At 43.3% G+C, this 18,592-nt stretch overlaps 1 protein-coding gene across 17 annotated transcripts in view; it reads left to right on the forward strand.

Annotated features, from left to right (window-relative positions):
• The window catches only part of PRRC2C (proline rich coiled-coil 2C), a 75,850-nt gene that overhangs the window by 7,987 nt on the left and 49,271 nt on the right, over positions 1-18,592 (forward strand). For 12 of the 17 annotated variants that reach the window (XM_045838688.1, XM_045838699.1, XM_045838691.1 and 9 more), the window contains exons 2-9: positions 8,051-8,216; positions 8,965-9,142; positions 10,879-10,988; positions 12,106-12,231; positions 13,885-14,108; positions 17,396-17,478; positions 18,052-18,185; positions 18,262-18,349. In XM_045838688.1, the coding sequence (XP_045694644.1) occupies positions 8,105-8,216; positions 8,965-9,142; positions 10,879-10,988; positions 12,106-12,231; positions 13,885-14,108; positions 17,396-17,478; positions 18,052-18,185; positions 18,262-18,349 (1,055 nt within the window). In that variant the 5' untranslated portion in view covers positions 8,051-8,104. The remainder of the gene's footprint in view (positions 1-8,050; positions 8,217-8,964; positions 9,143-10,878; positions 10,989-12,105; positions 12,232-13,884; positions 14,109-17,395; positions 17,479-18,051; positions 18,186-18,261; positions 18,350-18,592) is intronic. The other 5 variants (XM_045838690.1, XM_045838693.1, XM_045838701.1 and 2 more) reach the window with 3 other exon arrangements.

Raw genomic sequence — 18,592 nt, forward strand, 5'->3', positions numbered from 1 at the left:
GCAAGAGAGGTAGGGAGGAAAGTCCAAGTTTATTTCCTAGAAGTGCCCTTCTCGAAGTTCCTTGGGGCATGGGATGCAAACTTTGTGCCTCAGCAAAATTACAGATTGCTTCATTTCACAGCGCTGTGGGTTGCTTGGCAATTGTGAAAATAGAGAATGCTAGGAATTAGTTTTCAGATAACTTGTTTATACCTATGGATAAACCGAACAGTTAGAAAGTTTTTCCTTTGTATCCAGCTTAGTTTGTTTTTAATATTTGTCTTAATGAAGCCCAGATTTGAGCATAATATTTTAAGCATTGTGAGGGGGAGAATACACCACAAAATTCAGTGGAATTTGTACAATTCCAGATCTGTGCATTAATGTTCTCCTCAAGGCACAAGTCTCACTGAGCACGGCTGTGACGATACTGCCTGTCACTGGCCCTCCTGTTCCGTATTAGCAGGCTGGGTCTGGGTTCTGCACCGCAGTTTCTGAACTGTGGCTGTACAGCTGTTCTTCTGGCCAGTTTAACTCTCCCTGGCATTCCAAGACCTTTCTAAATCTTAAAGTCACTGACTGCATGTTACTGTCAAGGGTAAAGTGATTTTCAACTTCACATATTCTATAATTCTCATTGGTGTTGTATTTAAGGAGGAGTGTGTAGAGACTAGTACTTTGCTTAATGAATGTCTTTAATATCTAGTGGGGGAGAGTTCATCTAGGTGTAAATTTTTTAGGAAGTTTGTATTTTGTGAATGCTGCCTGATTGGCCTGCAATTCAGAGAAGTGTGGTAAATTTATGGACTTTTTGTTTTAATGGAAAATGTAGTTAAAATTTGAGTGATAAACAAAATGCTCTTTTTCTGAAGTTAATACATCTGTTCCCCCTTTTTGTCACCTCTGTCTGCCATGAGAAAATGCCATAGCCTAGGTGACTTAGTAAAAGTTTATCACAGATCTAGAAGTGCAATAAATCAATTTATTTATTATCACAGAGGCTGGAAGTCCAAGATCAGGGCGCCAGCAGTTAGGTTCCGCCTTGCACGACGTGGCCTTCTGTCACGCTGCAGGGCTGGCGTCTCCTCTTACTTAGTAAGAGCATGGTCCCCAGTGAGACCCCGTCCCAGATCCATCCATCACTCTGAGAATTAGGACTTCAACTTATGGGTTGGGGGAGGCACAATCCAGTGCATAGTACCCCCTTTTTTCACCCCTTTTTTAGGGTTTTTTGTTTTGTTTTGTTTGTTTATTTTAGAGGGGGGAGAGAAGGAGAGGGAGAGAAGCATCACTGTATGGTTGCCTCGCATGCACCCCTTGTTGGGGACCTGGCCCACAACCCAGGCATGTGCCCTGAATGGGAATTGAACTGGCAACCCTTTGGTCTGCAGCCTGCGCTCAATCCACTGAGCCACACCAGCCAGGGCTGATTCTTATATTTCTTAATTATACTTCAAAATGACATTTCTACAACAGATGAAATACTTTGGTTAATAGAGATTAGAGATATTATTGTGTTTTGTTGGTATAATTTTTTATCCTTGGTATTTTACTCTATCGTAGCACAAGTTTTGATAATAGAAACTTGAATCTCCTAGGGTCTCTTAACCTCTTGATAGTTATTTATTATTATATATTTTAAAGGTTTGGTGTTTATTTCTTCTATAATGAAAATTGAATTCTGACTTTCATAAGGTTTTTATCTTGGGCATTGGCTTTGAGGTCAAGCTTGGATTTAGTCTTGGCCCCTCGCTGTTGGCTGACTGAGTCTGAGGCGAGTTATTTTACTTCTCTAAGGTTGTTTCTTTATTGGTAAGTTTTGGTGACTTGGGTTAGGAGCTCTTATTCCCAAACTGATACTCTTTACATTACACTCCATCTCTAGAGCTTCATTTTTTTTAATTGGCTTCAAGAGGCATTACTAAATTAGAATGTATGAAAGTTGGATTCATCTCTATGTTAGAATTGGGAAAAATGAATATCAGAGATTACTCAAGGTCAGGGAAGATGGCTCTGTGAAATTGGGGAAAGGAAGATGTTTGGGAGAACGGATGAGCTTTTTCAAAAAAAAAAAAAAGTTTTTTTTTTTTTAAGGGAGAGAGAGATTTATTGTTCCACTTACTTATGCATTCATTGGTTGGTTCTTTTACATGCACTGACCAGGGATTGAACTCACAGCCTTGGCTTATCTGAACAACTCTTGAACCAAACTACCCAGCCAGTGACAGAACCAAAAAAAAACCCTTTCTCTTTTGGAATAATTTTAATCTTACAGAAAAGTTGTGAAGCTAGTACAGAAAGTCCCATGTTCCCTCATCTGCATTCCCGAGCGTTAATAGTCCACCACATCGGTTTCATCATTCTCTGTGTGTTCCTCTACATATGCACATGCAGTTGGTCACACAGTGTGTGTGTGGTTAAATTTAAGCCACAGGCTCCTGTGCCTCTACTTTTCTCACTCGAGAAAAGTGTAAGGACGCTTTCTCCTGTTGCGCTTACGTGAATAAAGCAGCCCATGGAAACTCGACTCAGCCAGCATTCGGTAATCACTGTAGACCTCCTGTTCGTCCTTGGCGAAGCTGCCTGCCCCTCCTGCTCTCCGCATTCTCTCCCACCCTGGACTTCCCGGAGATGCTCCTCAGACCGACCCCTGGCAGCAGCCTCTTCCCCCGGCTTGGCTTGTCTCACCTCCGCTGCACCAGCACGGCTGTCCTTCCTTCCTCCCCGCCACTCCCCCGCCTGGACCAGGGGCTGGATGTCCGTCCGAGGAGTGTTCAGCCGTCCAGGCTGCAGAGGACTGTGCACCCTGCCCTCCAGCTCCCGCGGGGTTTCTGTGTGCTGGCCAGTGCCCTGCGGGCCGTCTTTCCTCTGGGTTCTTTGCAGACCTTTTCCAGCCATCTCAGGTTTCCAGGTGTTACCTGCACTCTGCTGATGAGGACAGTGTGTCTCTTCTCCGTCTGTTTCTAGTAGCACCTGATAACCTCGTAGGCACTAGGTAATGTTCGAGTGAGCGAATGGTGGGATTCAGCATTTGGAGTGTGTAGTTCTGTTGGAAGTTTTAAGCTGTTTTCTATAGACAGTTAAAAAGGTATGTCTGAAGACTGGAGTTTGCAGGAAGGTTTTGGGAATCATCCTTACTGAAAGCGGTGAGCCAGAGGTGGGGCGGCCAAAGCGCAAAGCACGCGGAGAGGGGGGGAGAGATGGCGGCAGCCTGTGAGCGTGAGCGTGGACGAGGGGCGGGAAGAAAGGGGACTGAGGGCGGCGGGGTCACAGAGACCAAAGAAAATGGCTTGCGAAGCAGCTGCGACTCCTTGTGCTTGTACGGGAGGCCGACGTGCTGCTTCGTGGACCTACTCCTCGACTTGTTCGGTAAGATGTTTGTGCAGTGTGTACCGTGCTCTCATCTGGAAATGGTTCCGGTTTCTTTTGAATGCTAAGTGTTTAAATCAGCGGGGCACTGTACTATATTTAGCAGAGGAACTAAACTCTCACTCCGGGAAAAATGAGGAAAAGGAGAAAGCACAACCTGGGTGGATGCTTAGAAGTCCATCATGGCTGGAACCATGACTGTCTTTTAGCTGAATTTACCAAGTTGACAATTTGCAATTTTTTTTTGCCAAATATACTAGATTTTAAATATGACTTGAAATATTTTCGGCATCGAATACTTTTGAATCCTTTTGTGATTGATAAATGAGTAACCTTAGGCTCTCATAATTTTTAGCACTGAAGGAATTTTAGGGATCACAGCTTAATCAACAGTCTTCTTTAGAAACACTGGTTTTTCCTTTATTCCTTTTCTTATCTTAACATTTTTTTGCCACAAAAATATCTGTTTACATGGTGATTAACTGTTCAAAATCTGGAAAATGCATATGAACATGTTTTGGTGCACCTAATTTCCATGAAAAATGCTAGGTGTTTTGTTTGTTGCTGGCATTGCTCAGTTGGTCATGGAATCTTGAATTTAGGAATATGATTGCTTTCTCGTCCCTTAAACAGAGAAAGGGGGTGTGTTATTCAGATGGCTTTGATTTTGCTGTTACTCTCAGCTCTTAATGACTTCAGTTTTTAGGTACACAGCAAGCAGAACAGTAACATTAAAAGTATTCTTAACAACATACAAATACAAATAACAAGGAACATTTCAAAGTTAAAAGTGGTAGAAGAATGATGGAGTTCTTTGGTCCCCTTCCTGTAACTGTGCCGATCCTTGTTTTGAAATCAGAAGTTAGCAAGTGGAAAAGAAATGTTCCTGTTGACCTTACTGTTTCAAGGGTTTTGAATTACTGTTTTATGTAAATTGTACAATTTTGTTATTTAAGTGTGGGTCTGCTGAATGCAGCCAAGCATTAACTCAGCTGTTGAGATTTTTTAAAATTAGTTTTTGCCTGGCATTTAGAATAAATTCAGGCAATGCAGCTTTTCCCAGACTAACTGCTGGGTTCTGCTAAATGTGCCTTCTACCTACCCTGGCTTTCTCCGACTTCCCCGCTGCCCCTCAGGCATGGCCCCTGTCTACAATGGCACCTCCTTCTCCCGACTACAGCTGGCTTGCCTTCTCAGTGCTTCTCTCGGTGTGTCTGTCCTGCAGGCGCCCACAGGGAGCTTTTCAAAGAACACCGCTGCCAGCCCAGCCCAGCAGGTCCGAGTTAATTGGTCTGGCATGAGGCCTGGACTGGAGTGTCTCCTACAGTTTTCCTGGATAAGTCTGTGCAGCCTGGGTTTTTCCATCCTATCCAACTTCTTCCCCTGTTTGCTCTCCCTTTACCCAGTGAGGTTTTCCATCCCTGTGTTTTTGTTTACTTATTTATCGTTTGTTAAAAGGTCCATGAAGACAGGGTCCCCGTCTATCTTCTCACAACCCAGCCCTGTTTATTAGTTCTCAACCCAGTTTGTTTGTAGCTGTTGTTGAATGACTGTGTTGCTGAAGCAAGAGGGAGGTCCTGTGTTCTCCTGTGCTAGCCATAGAGGATGGCTGTGCCCCGAGGTCTTGCAGAGAAGACACTAACTGCTCAGCGGGCTTGGAGAGGACCTTGTTTTCGGTGAGGCTTTAGTATCCAGGCACGAGAGCACACGAGAGAGATCTGTCGTCCCTCGGAAACTGTTGCGTGTGGGTCCGGTTCCCAAGCCAGCTCTCAGAAGGAAGAGGCCTTGCTGCACTTGCAAGCAGCTGTGAAGGTGTGAGGAAGGTTCACAACTATCCTGTATCCAGTTTCCCGTTTCCAGCCACAGCGACATCATCTGTGTCTAGGCTGTTGCCGTCTGCGGTGTCTCTGCATTCCTCTCTTGGCCCCCGTCCGCATTCTCCACCTGTAGCCAGATGAGACTTCTAGACAGGCACAGCTATCTGCTCAGAATCTAATGGTCCCCCATTGCTTCCGTGGGGAAGGGGGGAGAAAGAGAGGGAGGGAAACATGTGCCAGAGAAACACTGATCAGTAGCCTCTCACACACCCCCCAACTGGGGACCTGGCTCACAACCCAGGCGTGTGCCCTGACTGGGAATCGAACCTGCAACCTTCTGGTTCCAGGTGGGCACTCAACCTGCTGAGCCACACTAGCCTTTTCCTCAGAGAGGCCCTATCCTCCTCCAGAGAGGGGAGAGGAACTGGAGGTTAAATTCATAGCCCATGGCCAGTGATTTAACCAGCAGTGCTATTAAAATCCCTGAACTCTGTTGGTTGGGGGACCTCCTGGAGGTGGAGCACCACAGACTCGCGTGCTCCGGACCCTTCTGGGTTTCCTCCCGCACACCTCTTCCTCTGGCGGTGTCCTTGAGCATCTTTGTAATAAACCAGTCATCTAGTAGATGCACTGTTCCCCTGGATCCTGTGCAACGCTCTGCTAAACTAACCAAACCTCTGGTTTATAGCCAGCCAGTCAGAGACCCAGGCAACACCCTGGGCTTTTAAATGGCATCTGAAGTGGTGGCCGCGATGGCAGCGATGATCCCTTGTTCACCTGAGGGATTTGATGCCATCTCCAGGTAGATAGTGTTGGAATTGAGTTCAATTGTAGGACACCCAACTAGTTGGCCAGAGAATCTAAGAATTGCTGGGTGTGGGGAACCGCCCCCCACCTTACACACACACGCGCATGCACCACCAGAAATATCAGAAGGGAACTAGTGTATTAAGAGTATAGGAGACGTGCAGGAGTAGTTTTATTTTTCTTTACTCAAGGGAAGAGGGGTGCAAGGGAGGCACACAGTTTGGTGAGATTTGAAATTGCAGAAAGCAGCGGCCCTGATAAGGAATAATGAGAAACAGTGTAATAATAGATCTAATATTGAAGCAGAAAATGTCACAATCAGTAAGGAGTCACAAATAATGTTTTTGTCCCTAGGGTTGTTGATAGGAAAGCAGTTTAAGATTCTTGTGGCTACATTGTTAACCAACAGATAGAGCTGGAAATGTGGAAGTGAATCCATTGGAGATGAAAAGCAAGCCTCTCTTGGAAAAAGGAGGAACTCAGAACCAGCCCGGGGAGTCTTCAGCCCCCACTGCGCTCCTGCTCAGTCCGGGAGCCGGGGGCTCACTTCGTTGTGTCGCGTCTCCGTTATTGCTGTCCTTCCTGCTTGTGGGCCCCTGATTCATTGATTCACTTTAGGCATCCAAACAGGAATTACATTTTTAAAAATGTTTTTATGTAATTATACAAAGTGAAGCTAAGTCTTACGATGGTCCTTATTCTGAATGGGCTGAACTCTTTCGACACTGTGTCCTAAAAGGAATCTTTCTTAAAAATACATAATTTTATTTTATGTAGTTTTGCATTCCTAAAAGTAATTTTAATTTTTGAACTGGTCCCTGCCTTTTCTCTCAAGCATATGTTGAATGAAGTTTCAACCTGTTGACTGTTTCAGGGTGTCTCTCAAGACTTTCAGAAGTGAAACACCAAACTAAGGTAGTAGGCTAAATTAAACTTTGACTGTACACTAAAAGTACCCACTCTTTTTTTCCCTAAGATTTTTTTTTTTTTTTAATCTTTACTGAGAGAGGGAGGGGGGGAGAAAGAAGGGGAGAGAAACATCAGTGTGTGATTGCTTTCGCACGGCCTGCACTGGGGACCCTGCCTGCAGCCCAGGCATGCACCCTGACTGGGAATCGAACCAGCGACCCTTTGGTTCTGTTTTCCTCAATACGTTGACTAGTGAACATACATTGTGGTTGAATAGTCTTCCCCTGTCTTTTGTTATTGGTGAACACCTGTCAACAAGGACAAATTCTGGGAGTACAGCTCTCTTCACCCTGTCGTCATTCTCAGCACCCTCGGGGTATAATTGATTACATTCTTCTGCATACGATAGCAACCCCTCTGTCTACCAGGGTGGTTTTAGCTGCGGATGAGGTTTTCACAGTTTGTCTCCAGGACTGGTGGCTTACTGTAAATGTGTGCTCAGAGCACTGAGAGGTCACCTGGCTGTGTGAGGGGGACGTGGTCTGGTGCCGTGGACTGACCCAAAAGCCTTGATTTTTGGATCCAGTCTCAGTTACCTCTCAACGTTGGCTTCCTTGTCTGTCAAACCAGAGTGCTGACTGTGCCATCTGGTTTTTAGACTGGAACGAGATAATGCGGAAATTGTTGATAAATTAAGTGGCATTACACAAATGTTGTGTGTGTGGCAGTTGGTGTGCATATAAAACCACATCCTGCATGTGATGCTGGTCCTGCAGTGGACAAATATGAAATGATCGTTATGTCCTTAGGGCCTGCTCCTTGACCTTGAATGCCTTTTGCAGGATGTACCTGTCCTGCGCCATCTTTGACTCCTGCGCCTCCGCTGTCCATGGTGACTTCTTGGTAGAATTCGCCACTTTCTGCCCTGCTGTGCCCCAGCCCCTCCAGACAGACAGCCCTAAGGCTGACGTGTGTGTGCACCTTACTAAATTGAAGGGAAATGGGATGAGATGTAGTTTGTGGATTATTATTGGTATGAGTTACTGAAGATTGATTGAATTTTTCACTTTTTATTTCTCAGAATTTCTGCAAACATTTACATATGAGGAGTATTTAGTAAGCTAATTCTAAAACTTTTCTTACTTTTCTTTTTTATGTGCATCTTAAAGGCTGGTTTTAAGGGGTGTGGCAGGAGGTTTCGGACTCGATGAGTTTCCACCGAAATGTCGGAGAAGTCAGGCCAGAGCACAAAAGCAAAGGATGGGAAAAAGTATGCAACACTCAGTTTATTTAATACGTACAAGGGTAAATCACTAGAAACTCAGAAAACCACAGGTGAGTAAAATCAAGTGGCATTTACATTTTTAGGGTTTTGTGCTATTGTTACTAGAGGTGATACGCTGGGGCTCTTGCTGTTAGGAACTGGGACAAACCATACTTACATTGGACTTATATACGCAACACTTTTCACGGGGCATCAAGTAAATATCTTACAATTAAAAATCCATAAATACGTTTAAATACATTTATTTTTCCTTGTTTGTTGTCAGTACAGTTGTGGGGCTCCAAAGGGGAAACTCAGTCAGTAGGATTGGTAGGCAAAGAGCTACAGATCAGTGGGTGTTTATTTCCACCCCGAGTTATGCACTAGAGAGTCCTGTGGTGTTTTGTTTTGGTTTTTGATACCTTGGACCCAGTGTTTGCAGTTAAAACTGGACCATGTATTACATTGGCAGTTTCATTATGCATATAAAGTTGGCATATTTATTCTTTAACATGCTAAGTTTTGAGTTTGAAATAGAGTCCCTGGAAAATACAAAACAGCATCGTCAGTGTTTTTTTCATAGTGTACAGAGTTTATTATTAGAATTTTTACAGCATTTGTTCAGTGGCTTGATAGTTTATTTTAAATACAATTTCTGCATTGGATATTGTTGCAGGTGTCTGACTTACAGATTCTTACCTTAAAATATTAGAAAATAATAGTTGCAGATTTTATTAATTCCTGTTTCTATATGGTTTTTAAGAATAAGGTGGGTGATAAAATAGATGTTCTAAGAAAGTTGATGTTATTGATCTTTAGTTGCAGCTCGACATGGATTACAGAGTCTTGGAAAAGTCGGTATTTCACGGCGCATGCCTCCACCCGCCAACCTCCCCAGTCTCAAAGCGGAAAACAAAGGCAACGACCCCAATGTGAACATCGTACCTAAAGACGGCACAGGGTGGGCATCAAAGCAAGAGCAGCATGAAGAAGAAAAGTAAGTCAGCGTCTGCTAAAGAATGGGACCAGTCCCCGTCCTTGCAGGGAACTTCGAGTTCCTCGTGCGTGCTAGGTGTCGTGCTGCGCATATGGCGTGTCTCGTGCCCTTTAGAGTCTTCCACGTACGACTTTGGATCCCTCCTCCCTCCGCGTGGAGGTAGTGGCGGTATTTCCATGTGTCAGGGCATAGCAGTGACAATTGCTCGTGACAACTTTTCATATATGCTTTGTCGGGTCCTCCCTCTCTCACTCCCACCAAATCAGGCATTCTCTTTCTGCTGTGATTAGAAGTGGGTTCTTACAGGGGTGTCCAACACGCAGGCCACATGCGGCCTAACACAAAATCGCAAATTTACTGAAAACATGATGAGATTCTTTTGTGATTACGAGTCGCAATGTAGTTAATGTGTGGCCCAAGACAACAACTTCTTCCACTGTGGCCCAGAGACACCAAAAGGTTGTACGCTGATTGATTGATTGATTTAAAAAAATTTTTTTTTAGATTTTATTTCTTTATTTTTAGACAGAGGGGAAGGGAGGGAGGGGGAGAGAGGGGGCAGGGACAGAGAGAAATATCAATGTGTGGTTGCCTCTCGCACAGCACCCACTGGGGACCTGGCCCACAACCCCAGCATGTGCTCTGACTGGGAATCAAACCAGCGGTCCCTCAGTTCACAGGCCAGCACTCAATCCACTGAGCCACACCTGCCAGGGCTGTATGATAGGAATTTTTGGTTGCCTGGTTCCCTGGAACTATGCCTGATACACATTGTAGGTACTCAAGTAATGTTTCAATGGATAAAGATAAGAAAGCCAGCATAGAATTAATAATGTCCTTACTGATCATCATTCATTCAGCAAATATTTAACATTCTGTCAGTAAATATTTAACATTCTGTATGTCAAGGATTATGCAGGGCTCTTAGTTTATTAAATGACCAAGTTAGGTAGTGGTAATTTTAAAAAATAAGGCAAGCATTTGGGGACTTGGTGCTTTTTGCCTGTATCTGTTACCAGATTTTCTATACTCTTGTTTGGGGAGCCAGCTCTCTGTAGAAAATTTGACTAGTAAAATGAAGCCTGTCGAAGTCAGACTGACCTTTGCTTCCTAGTTGTAGAATTATGTCGTAATAGTAAGAGTCTGAGTATACCAGAAATAGATTGTATTTGTTAAGTCTGCTAACCACCTTTTTCATTTTTAAACAATCAGCTTATTACAAGGATTGAATAAACCTGTGTAGACCCCTTTTCAAACACCTTTTACTTGGGGTGCATCAGGCAGGTTGCTGTTAGCTCTGAATACAGTAATAATTACAGGCGCGAACCTGTTGACTGCCCGGTGGAGAACTTGCTTAGCCTCGCCCCAGGGCTAATTCTGTTAGTCCAGACCATATGTATGCCTGCGCTGGTACTTCTCGTTATAAATGCTCACTTCTTCAAAACAGGTTTTTGGGAGCTGTGTTCAATAATGAGTGTTTCTTTCTTTGCAAAGTGAAAAACGAACAGAGCTGTCTTTTCCTCGGGTTATTTACTGAAAGGGAGACATGAGAGGGGACAGAAACAACCGCGCTGTGCTGACAGGAGTGTTGCCGAGGGAAGCTTCTGTGGAGGCTACATGTACAAGTGAATGTGTAGCCAGGATCATGGGCACAGGAACTCACCTTAGGTGTAGTATTCCATCTGTTTCATTTAAACATACAATATCTGAAATAATGGATTCATATTTTTTTTAAGAACGCCAGAAGTTCCACCAGCACAGCCAAAACCTGGGGTTGCAGCTCCCCCAGAAGTAGCACCTGCTCCAAAATCATGGGCCAGTAACAAGCAAGGTGGGCAAGGAGATGGTAAGTGGACATTAGCCGGGGAACCTGGTCAGGCTCGGTAGTTACTGAACAGCCATGCAGGAGATGCGGGCGCTTCAGCATGCTGGCGGGGCCGGAGAGCATCCTCACAGGGCATGCTCCGGCCCTGTGGGGGGTCTTTAAAAATGTCTTGGGCTAGTGAAGTTTCTGTCAAGAGCCATGCATGCCCTAATAAAAATGACCAGGATTTCAAAGGGAGTCTTTGAGATGCCCTCTGCCCCACATTGTTTTATCTTAACCCTCCACGACCAGGCAAGACCTTGCACTTCCCGGTCTTCGGGCCCTAAGCACCCGGGCAGTGCATAGGTTGCTAGAAACCGCTTCATCTCCGTCTGTGCCCCAGCCTCTCTGTTGCGAACGTGCTGCTCAGGACTCCCGCACAGGCACAGGGAGGGAAGAGCCGGGGAGGAGACACGCAGCGCAGTAGCTGCAGTACCTCCCTCCCCCTGAGGAAGGATGGCCACCCCCCCACCCCCCAGCAAAAAATTTTCCGCTAGCAAAACAGGAAATGTCTATAAAACATAGTACAGAAAAACCCACCTAGGCCCTAAGGCTAATAGCATCAGCTCTTTTAACTTATAGAAGTATAAAGTAAATACACAGGCAGGAGGGTGGGTTGAATAGTGAGGCGTAACCAGTATCTCAGCTCAGCGGTAAATTAAATGAGGTTAGTCAATTAAATGAAGACATTTCACCCTCATTGTGGTACTAGTGGTGTTTACTCATAAACTCTACTTCAATGATGTAATTTGAACTGATTCTTAGAGATATTAGCAAAGGAATTTGACTTTTACAGAAATAAATGAGAGAGAGAGAGAGAGACAGAAGTGAACCTCTGCACTTGCTTCACCATCTTAATGAGTCCTCTGGGACAGCGTCTGGCAGGTTCCTTCCTCGGATTTTTATCTCCTCATGGCTGTTCATTAACTTTCCAAGGGATTCTAAACCTAAATAATTAAAAAGTTGTATGGATATGACTAGTCATCATTGAAATGTGAAATAATTTATCAAAAAAAGGCAGAGAGCTATATCCAGGGAGGGTTTTTTAATTATCTTTGGTATGAAAGTTACATTTAATGCTTTCTTAAAAAACCTCTAGGAATCCAGGTGAATAGTCATTTTCAGCAAGAATTTCCCAGCCTGCAGGCAGCTGGGGATCAGGAAAAAAAAGAAAAAGAAGCCAATGATGACAACTATGGACCTGGGCCCAGTTTACGCCCACCAAGTAAGAGTGCTGCCTGTTTAGTAAAGACACCAAAGGAGATTATGTGTGTGTGTCATGTCTTGTGATGCCTGCCTGCTAGTGTCGTGTGTGTGACTTGCCTGCTTTTCAAAAGCAGACAGACAGTAGCTAGGTGCTCGCCACTCAGGTGCGGTTTCTGTATGCACAGCTTCAGTCCAACTTGAGAACTGGTTGGAAGTGTGCCTCTTAACAAGGTGCCTGGGTGACTTATTTGCACAGTAACACTTGGTCAATTTTGCAGTAGTAAAGTATTTAGGGCAGACTTCTCATATGCAAATACTTATTTATAAATTATATCCACTTATTTGCTACACCGTTAATATTCAGGGATCACTTGCTTTCTGAACTCAGAGCCAGGAACCAAATCAGTTTGGGATAGTGAGAGAAACTTGCATTATGTACATTACAAAGCAAAAACTAAAATTAGAAATATAAAGTCTTTGAGAGGTTTCTCTAATGCTTATTAATTTTAGTAGCTTCATACTGTCATTACCAAATATCTCAGGACCTATATACATGGGGAAAGTTCCTCTTTACAGTAATAGTTACAGATCCATATTTCTGATAACCTGATGTTTCACATTTCTTTTGGCTCATTTCTTGTCAGGTCTGGATAAAGCATCTTCTATTTTTTAATTGTCATAATGATCATGAGTTTTTATTAGGAATAGACGTATAATCTCTACTGTTTTGTTTTCACTTGATTTTCATCAGTTCTCTGTTGCTGCAAAACAGATTTGTCAGCTTCAGACAAGAAGCTGGAGTGCATTTGGGGTTTGATACTGCCTCAGGGTCGGGGAGTAGGAGCAGCTTAGCTGGGGCCAGCTAAGGAACTGCCGGCAGAGTCGCAGTGGAGCCGTTGTCTAAGGCTGACTGGGCTGCGGCTCCTGCCCCAGGCTTACTCGTGGTGGCTCTGCTTGTGTGCGGCTGCTCACAGTGTGGCTTCCCAGAAAAAGTAAGGACAGACCGACGGGCGTCGCCCACCTCAGATGGAAGCCCAGTCTTTCGTAACCCAGTCTCAGAAGAGATGTGCCATCACTTCTGTTGTGTTCTGCGTGTTTCACAGACCAGTCCTGGTACACTGTGAGAGGGTGGCACTCAGGGTGTGAATGCCAGGTGCTAGAGACCCTTTGGACCATCTGGGAGGCTACTGGCCAAACAAGGTTTCCCTGTAAAACCATCTCCCAGTCTCATTTGGCTGAGTGCAGTTAAACCAGATGGTATCATCATTAAGTCTGCTCACTTGGGCCCATGTAACTAGCAACCGTAGACTGAAAACAAAGGAAGAGCTTCACTGCCCACCCTTCCGGGGGAAGAACCCCATCCCTTAGGACACCACAGGCGTAACTGTGACGGTAACTCCCTATCACATGCTAGTAACGTTCCACGGAGAGGTTCTGCGGAGAGGTACGAGTGTTTCCTTCCCGCCCCAGTATTTGATTTGGGTGACACCCTCTGATGTGTGGCTTCTCTGCTTCCATTTAAAAGCATTAGGAGGGCCTGAATTAGACTTGTCCTGCTCCCTCACTGCGCTTACTTGTCACATGCTGAAATTTTCTTGAACTACCTGTGTGGTTCCACTCTGTTCCATTTTCAGATTTTTTTTTATTGGTTTCTTATCTATCTCTGTGCTAGATGTTGCTTGTTGGAGAGACGGTGGTAAGTCTGCTGGCTCATCCTCAGTATCTGACCAAGACGAAAAGCTCCCTGGCCAGGATGAAAGCACAGCTGGGTCATCGGAGCAAAACGACATCCTCAAAGTGGTGGAAAAGAGGATAGCTTGTGGTCCTCCCCAGGCTAAGCTGAACGGACAGCAGCCTGCCCTGGCGTCCCAGTACCGCGCCATGATGCCTCCTTACGTGAGTGTTGCTGGATGAGCAGATGCTTGAGTGGGAGCTTTTCGACCCGGGTTCAAAGAAGAGAACTGAAATGGGGAGAAGTTTGGGTCTTTAGTAACACCTAATAAAAACTAGCATTTTATTTGACTGTAAGTATAGGAAACATCGCAGTACCTGTGCTTTTACCGTTAGTGGGGATGACAGGTATTGTCAGCCAGCCAGAGGGGTTGTTTATGGCACAGAGGAGGTTAATAACTATTTTAGTTGTAAACTTATTATTGGTATACCTTTAATTTTTTAGCTTTTCATTATGGAATATTTCAAACATGAAGAATGAGAAAAATAGATAGTACAGTGAACCTCTCTCTCCCCATATCTGTCATCCATCTCGAACAGTTAATCAGTTTGTGGTCAGTCTTGTCTCCACTTTCTTTCCATCTTGGATTACTAAGGCAACTCCCAAATACCTTCTTTTCATACATATCTATACAGTGACATGCGTGCATGTGTGTGTGTGTGTGTGTGTGTGTAATCTTTTTTAAAAATTTATTTACTGATTTTGAGAGAGAAGAACACTGAATTGTTCCACTAATTCATGCATTCATTGGTTGATTCTTGTACATGCCCTAACCAGGGATCGAACCTGCAAACTGGGCGTATCAGGATAACACTAACCAACTGAGCTACCTGGCTAGCGTCTTATGTTGTTATCTTTTTTAAAGATAAAACTATTGGGAGAATTCACAGTGCAATTATCATACCTGAAAAGAAATGTTCTTTAAAAGCATCAAGTCAATACTCAAATTTCCCTTATTGTCTCATAAATAGGACCCAGATACTGTCTGTTCCTGGAGATCGGTTCATATTTCTCTTAGGAATGTCATTATCTTTGGGTGCCTTTTTCCCTCCATCTCTTATTTTTCTTTGGACCTTATCTGTTACAATTTACTTTTGTCCTGTTGGGTTTCTCAGTCTGGATTACTTTTATCCCGTTGGGAAACTCAGTCTGAGTTGCTCAGTGCTGATTTCAATCTTTGTAGTCTTGTTTAATACATACTTCTGACCCTTATATTTTCCATAAATTAGTAGTTAGATTTGGTGCCCTCACTCATTGGTTCTCAGCCTACTGTGAAATTAATATGGCAAGTTACATGTGCCCAAGTAAATAAATTTACATTTTTAAGAGGCCACTAATCTCAGAGGGAGGAAGTAACATAGTTCCTATGTTTATTTTTTTATGATTTAACTTTTAAGTATTTGAGCTTTAAATATCATATTTTCTTTTTTCATATTTTCTGTACTTTGAATTATTATTTTTATTTAGCCATTCTCTGGCAGAGAAGGGAAATAAATGATTAAAAACAATTACTTGTTAAGTATTTTCTTTTAAAAAAATTGGGAGTGTGATCAAAATCAGCCACATGCTAACCTGTCCTTGAAAAATAATTTACACCCAAGTACTTGTATGCTGATCTCACTGTTTCCGGAGACCCTTGCTTGTTCGGATGTGGGGGCGGGATGGGATGGTGGGGGCAAACGGGGGGACCGAGTGGGCTTTGTCGCCAGTGTCATCAGTGATTTCATTTGAATAAAGTGTTCCACTAATTAGCAACAATAAAAGCATTTTGAAAACCACTACCGTATACTGAGAATTTAAAGGTTGTTTCTACAATTAATTTTATGGCAAATTTCTAAATTTTAAACATTTAATACCACACAAAATTACTCTGGGTAGTCTGCATGGGGATACAGTGCATTTTACCTATGAGCATTTGCCCCCAATAGTGTATTTGCTAATAATTTCAGTACAAAAGCGCGAGTGATGCAACTCCTGGTGCTCCGGAGCAGTCCCCAGACAAAAGGCTTTTCCAGTGGGGTTTCGGTTGCTGCTTAACTTAATTCACTTAGCTCTGACCCTGAGTTTCTTCAGACAGCTTAATCATGTAAGCATAGCCTTTCAGGTACGAAGTAATTTCCTCATCAAACAGCTACTTCTTTTTAAGAAAAAGTAGTCTGTTTTAGGAGTACAATTTCATATATTTATTGGATTGGCCAAAAATTTGGTTTGGTTTTTTTCTGTACGATGGCTCTAGCAGCACACACTTGTCTTTAACTTCATATGAAACAGTTTTGTTAGATTTTATTGTGACAGCTGTCATATCAGCGTGCATTTAAAAAGTAACAAAATTGGTGAATTTTTGTGCAGCCATTTTAATATTGAAAATGGAAGAAAATACGCAACATTTTTAGTGTATTATGCTTTATCATTTCAAGAAAGGTAAAAGCACAACTGAAACACACAGAAAAGTTTTGTGCAGTGTATGGAGAAGGTGCTGTGACTGATCCAATGTGTCAGAAGTGGTTTGTGAAGTTTCTTGGTACTGTTGACATTTTGGCCAAATAATTCTTTGCTGTGGGGCTGTCTCACACACTGGAAGATGTTTAGCAGCACCCCTGGCCTCTGCCCACTAGAAGCCAATAACGGGAGTTAGCCGACATACTCAACATATCCAAATCAATGAAGTTATTGATGAAAATGAAAAATGGTCTTTTATTTTACAAAAAAAAAAACAAAAATACATTTTTTATAAGCAGATAGTAAGTAACCAAGGACTCCTTGATATTTCTTCCCTTTCAAATCATAGGATGAATGAATGCTTTGATGTGTTATTTCTCTTTAAAATCTGTCTTATAACTTCTTCTAAATTTAGCTTGTCCAAGCCAAGTTCTCATAGAGAACATCATTTTTGTGCCTCAGTTTATAATTACTGTGTGTGTAGTGACTTGACTCAGAACCCGCCTGTGCTCTGTACAGAGAATCTCCAAGTCACTTCGCACCCACCTCCTTTCTCATTCATCCCCTTGGGTTATGGACTCCCTAATTTTTTATCTGAACTGAGTTTCTCTTTATCAGCCCATCTGCCTTCAATTAATCTACTCCTGCACTAGGATAAAGTCTCACATTATTTTCTTTCAAATGTCCAAACTTGGTTAAGGCTTTGCTGTTTTCTGGTGTGCCTGCACGTTATCTTCTTTAGTTTTTCATGTCAGTACACAGTCACGTTTATGTGATTTGTTAATGGGACTACAAGTTCTCCCTATGTGGTGTGCTAGTTATTAGTTGTTACCTTCATAAAGACTTGGTGGAGGCAGTAGTCTTACAAAGCGCTTGTTGTTGAGGGTGAATGATGATCTGTACTGGCAGATAAAATGAATTATTCGTAGCAGTTACAATTTCAGGCTTAGGGTGATCATTTCTTTAAATGACTGGGTTGCTAAATTTATCAGTGTTTGTTTCCCACATTCAGATGTTTCAGCAGTATCCAAGGATGGCGTATCCCCCTCTTCATGGTCCCATGCGGTTCCCACCTTCCTTATCTGAAACAAACAAGTAAGACGATTAAATGATTCAAGTTTTCAAGGCATCTATGTGCTCATTAAGATTTTCTGGAGGTTGAAAGGATTGAAGTACAACTGCCGCACTTGGCTAGCTGTCATACAAAGAAATGCTTTATTCCTCCTAAACTTTAAACTGTCTTTCACAAAACTCTGAAAACGGGGAAGTATGACCCCCAAAGTTGGCATGTGTTTCTCCTTCTTTCCATAATGTTAAGGACCCCCGTTCTCTTTTTTGCTGAATGCTGAGCATCCTCCTGAATGATGGTTTTTCTTAAAATTCTGTAGTTTGAGATTAGTATGAGTCTTAGCCACATTCTTTAATCTACATTTGTTTTATTTTAAATCTTTGACAATTAAAAAACCTTGCCTGCTATTAAATACTTGCGTAAGAATTATTACGTATTGCCCAAAGGTTATGAAATTTCATACACGTCAGGTGCAAAATATTTTTATATCATGTAGATAACACTGTTGAATCAAAATGAGCTAATTTCTCATCTTTTACTTGTTAAAATGTAGTATTAAAACTCTGCGTCCTTTTCCCCTACCACATCTTGTTCATTAGAGGCCTTCGAGGAAGAGGCCCCCCTCCCTCCTGGGCCTCTGAGCCCGAGCGCCCCTCCATTCTCAGCGCGTCCGAACTGAAGGAGCTGGACAAATTCGACAACCTCGATGCTGAGGCTGACGAAGGCTGGGCAGGTATGAGGCACAGTTAATTACTTTTATTCTTTACGTGCTCCGAAAGGGTCGTTCTGAGTGTCCCCTCGCTGTGTAGGTGCCCAGATGGAAGTTGACTACACGGAGCAGCTGAACTTCAGTGATGACGACGAGCAGGGCGGCGGCAGCCCCAAAGAGGACAGCAGGCAAGTCGTGGTGTTGCTCGCGGCCCTCGCTGAGTGTGGATGGGACGCTGCCGTCTCATCAGAGGGGTTTCATTAACAGGCCTTCGTTCCTTACTAACAGTTTCTACATTCTGCCCCAGGGGTTTTCGTTGAGTGGGAAGGTGATTAACGGGCTAAACTTTGAAGGTACAGCCAATCGAGGAATTAAAGTTCGACGTTTCTAAAGAAAGTACAAATCATTCTGCCATGTATCATGTGCGCTTT

Source organism: Phyllostomus hastatus, unplaced genomic scaffold, assembly GCF_019186645.2.
Source record: "Phyllostomus hastatus isolate PE091 unplaced genomic scaffold, TTU_PhHast_1.1 phas_contig_283, whole genome shotgun sequence".
Taxonomy (NCBI): domain Eukaryota; kingdom Metazoa; phylum Chordata; class Mammalia; order Chiroptera; family Phyllostomidae; genus Phyllostomus; species Phyllostomus hastatus.